Source organism: Egretta garzetta, unplaced genomic scaffold (assembly GCF_000687185.1).
Source record: "Egretta garzetta isolate BGI_Z169 unplaced genomic scaffold, ASM68718v1 scaffold215, whole genome shotgun sequence".
Taxonomy (NCBI): Eukaryota; Metazoa; Chordata; class Aves; order Pelecaniformes; family Ardeidae; genus Egretta; species Egretta garzetta.
The window spans coordinates 7,326,974-7,330,404 of record NW_009259719.1 but is presented as its reverse complement, the minus strand read 5'-3'; the positions used below and the strand labels follow the sequence as shown (position 1 = coordinate 7,330,404).

The following is a 3,431-nucleotide window of genomic DNA, read 5'->3' as shown; positions in this document are numbered from 1 at the left end:
TGGGGCGAGCATGGCTGGCCCCTGCCCCGCCATCCCTGGGGGAGAACTGACCTTGCCTTTTCCATCCTCGCGAACGACAAACCTTGTCCCCCAAACCCCAGAGAGTATTGCAAAGACCTCGACTTGTCGGATAACAACACCGAGTTCCTGGAAAACTTTATTGCCCTCATGGAAAAGGTGACCCCAGACTCCAAGCAGTGTGAGTAGCTGGGGATGGCTGGTTGCGGGGGCTGGCGGTCCTCCTCCTCCTCTCCATCTTCCTCCCAAGGTGACAACTTCCTTCTGCACAACCTGATCCTGGACACGGGCATCACGCAGCAGCTGGTGGAGCGGGTCTGGAAAGACCAGGACCTCAACACGTAGGTGGGGGCGAGGTGGCCAGGGATGGGCAGCGCTGGCTGGGGACAGAGGGGGATGGGGGGTCTGAGGCGGGCTATGGGGATGGGACAAGGGCAAAGCAAAGCCCCGCTGATGCCTGGTGTGCCCGGCCCCTCTCCTTGCAGGTACAGCCTCCTGGCTGTCTTTGCAGCCACCGATGGGGGCATCACCCGCGTCTTCCCTAACAAGTGAGTGTCTGGGGGGTGCTTGCGTACCCGGCCCCATGTGGTGACATGCCTGCTCCCATGGGGCCATCTCTGGTGGCACCTGGGCCGAGTGACAGCCATAGCCGTGACTGCTCCCCACCAGGGCTGCAGACGACTGGGAGGAGGAACCAGAGCCCTTCAATGCCAGCTTCTACCGGCGGAGCCTGGACAACAGGGGCTACATCTTCAAGCCACCCTACCGGGATGGTAGGTGCTGGCTGGGGGTGGCAGGGGGTGTCACAGGCTGCCACTGGCCCTGTGTGTCCCATCATGCCCCTCCTGCCCTCTGCAGCCAGCTACCGGGGGCTGGACCTGGAGAACAACACCATCGGGATCCTGGTGAGCACCGCCGTGGAGCTTAGCATTGGGGGCAAGACGCTGAAGCCAGCAGGTAGGCAGGGGGCTGGGTGTCACCACCAGGCTGGAGGGGGTCCCCATCATCCCCCTGTGCCAGGGCTGACCCCATCTCCCCGCTGCCCTAGTGGTGGGGGTGAAGCTGGACCTGGAGGCCTGGGCTGAGAAGTTCAAAGTGCTGGCGAGCAACCGGACAGACCGCGACCAGCTGGGCGCCCGCCGGGTACGTCCCCCGGGCTCCTGCAGCGCTGGCACAGTGTGGGGATGGGACGGGGATAGGGATGGGGACAGGGACAGGGAGGGAGCTCTGCTTGCTGGGGACATGGCTGGGGAGCACAGCTGGGACATGGTGCCTGTGCCCCACTGCCTGTCCCCCTGCTTAGGGCACCCGTCCCCATCCCCTGGGGACACTGCCCCACATGTTCCCTCCTGGGAGGATGGCGCTGGTGGGGGAAGATGGTCCTACTAACCTGTCCCTCTGCCCTGCTTTTGGCTGACAGTGCGACCCCTCAACCAGCTGTGAGATGGACTGTGAGGCCAACAACAAGGTGGGTGCTGGGCAGGGCTGGGGGCAGTGGGGGACGCTGGGAGGGCTCCCCATCCCCTGCCCATGCTGTCTGGGCTGCGCCCACCCTGTCTGCTGCCGCTCCCAGAGCTCGGCTATCCCCCAGCCCCCCTCACAGGGACAAAGTCCCTGGAGTTGTCCCCTGGACCACAGACCTCCCCGAGGGGGCTGTTAAACCCGCTGGGGTGGGTGGTAGTTCCCACTCCCTGCACTGAGCATGGGTGCTCCCAGCACCAAGATGCTCCTGAGCAGCCCCCAGGCTTGGGGACACTGCACTGGGCCCCCTGTCCGACTGCCTGAGACCCCCGCCCTGCCTGTCCTGCCTTGCCCTCAGCACAGCCAAGGGTGGGTGATGTTGGTCTCCTTCCCCAGGACCTCATCTGCGTCCTCATCGATGATGGGGGCTTCCTGGTGCTCTCCAACCAGGAGGACCACTGGTACCAGGTGAGTGGTGCCCGCCTGGCATCTCTCCTGGGTGTAGGATGCCAGTGGGGAGCTGAGACCTCTGAGCTTGTGTCATGAGTGATGTGACACAGCCCTGCTCGAGTTCCCATCAGGTGGGACTACGACAAGGTGGCGTTTGGGTGCAGACTCAGTGTCCTCATTCCAGGTGGGCAAGTTCTTCAGCGAGGTGGATGCCAACCTGATGTCCGCCCTCTACAACAACTCCTTCTACGCCCGCAAGGAGTCCTATGACTTCCAGTCCGTCTGCGCCCCCGAGGCCCAGAGCAACACGGGCGCTGCGCCCCGCGGCGTCTTCGTGGTGAGTGCCTGGGGGGATGGTGGCTGCTGGGCAGTCTGGAAGCTCATGGACCCGTGGGGATGTCAGCAGTGCCCTTCTCAGGGACCCGCTGGCTCACCGCCCCCTTCTTTGCCTGCAGCCCACCGTAGCAGATCTTCTGAACCTCGCCTGGTGGACCTCAGCTGCAGCCTGGTGAGTCCCACCGCATCCTTTCCCCAGGGGCTGTTTCTGTTGGGGAGTGACAGCAATGTGTCCCTGGGGCTGGGACAGCAACGTGGCTGCACTCTCCTCCCCCAGGTCCCTCTTCCAGCAATTCCTGTATGGCCTCACCTACAGCAGCTGGTTCCAGACGGGTGAGTCCCCGGGGAGCCCCGGGGCTGGGGGGGGTGGGCAGGGGATGTGGGAGGGGCACGTGGCAGGGGGTCCGTGGCCCCTGGCCCACAGCGCTGTGCCGGCGCAGAGGAGGTGGCGGGGGACAGCATGGAGGCCAGGGAGACAAGCTGCATCATGAAGCAGACGCAGTACTACTTCAGCACTGTCAACGCCACCTACAACGCCATCATTGACTGCGGCAACTGCTCCAGGTGGGTCCATCACCACCATCCCACTGCCCGGGCAGGGTTGGGGACACTCCCTTAGCCTGTCTTTGCCAGGACCCCTCTGCAGCCACCTGCATGGGGGCCGTGCAGCGCTCAAGGGGGCTGTGGTATCCAGACAGGGGGCCAGAGAGCAATGGTAGCATCCCCATGGACTGTGGGGTGATAATGATGCCCACAAGACTCCTCCAAGTGGGACCGAGCCCTGAAATACCATCGGTGCCAGTTCCCTGGGCAGCCCCTCGGCATGGGGTCAGGGAGGGAGGTGGGGACGGGGATGGGAATGGGGATGGGGTTTGGAGATGGGGATAGGGATGGGGATGGGGTTGGGGGTGGAGACAAGGATGGGGATAAGGCTGGGTATGGGGACACCCTGCTGGCTCAGCCTCCCCAGAGCCACCCGCCAGCAGAGATGGCACCAAGGGCCAGGGAGGGATCAGGGCACAGGGTAACTGGGGTCCCCGCTGCCATCGCACCCCCAGGCTCTTCCATGCACAGAGGCTGGCCAACACCAACCTGCTCTTTGTGGTGGCCGACAAGCCCCTCTGCAGCCAATGCGAGGCTGTCAAACTGCTGCAGGCGGCGGGAAG

At 64.3% G+C, this 3,431-nt stretch overlaps 1 protein-coding gene across 1 annotated transcript in view; it reads left to right on the top strand.

Annotated features, from left to right (window-relative positions):
* The window catches only part of CACNA2D2 (calcium voltage-gated channel auxiliary subunit alpha2delta 2), a 209,305-nt gene that overhangs the window by 204,969 nt on the left and 905 nt on the right, over nucleotides 1–3,431 (top strand). The window contains exons 23-35 of the mRNA XM_035894677.1: nucleotides 102–199; nucleotides 269–359; nucleotides 504–566; nucleotides 688–791; nucleotides 877–975; nucleotides 1,067–1,161; nucleotides 1,439–1,486; nucleotides 1,876–1,947; nucleotides 2,114–2,266; nucleotides 2,385–2,437; nucleotides 2,543–2,598; nucleotides 2,706–2,829; nucleotides 3,324–3,423. Of these exons, the coding sequence (XP_035750570.1) occupies nucleotides 102–199; nucleotides 269–359; nucleotides 504–566; nucleotides 688–791; nucleotides 877–975; nucleotides 1,067–1,161; nucleotides 1,439–1,486; nucleotides 1,876–1,947; nucleotides 2,114–2,266; nucleotides 2,385–2,437; nucleotides 2,543–2,598; nucleotides 2,706–2,829; nucleotides 3,324–3,423 (1,156 nt within the window). The remainder of the gene's footprint in view (nucleotides 1–101; nucleotides 200–268; nucleotides 360–503; nucleotides 567–687; nucleotides 792–876; nucleotides 976–1,066; nucleotides 1,162–1,438; nucleotides 1,487–1,875; nucleotides 1,948–2,113; nucleotides 2,267–2,384; nucleotides 2,438–2,542; nucleotides 2,599–2,705; nucleotides 2,830–3,323; nucleotides 3,424–3,431) is intronic.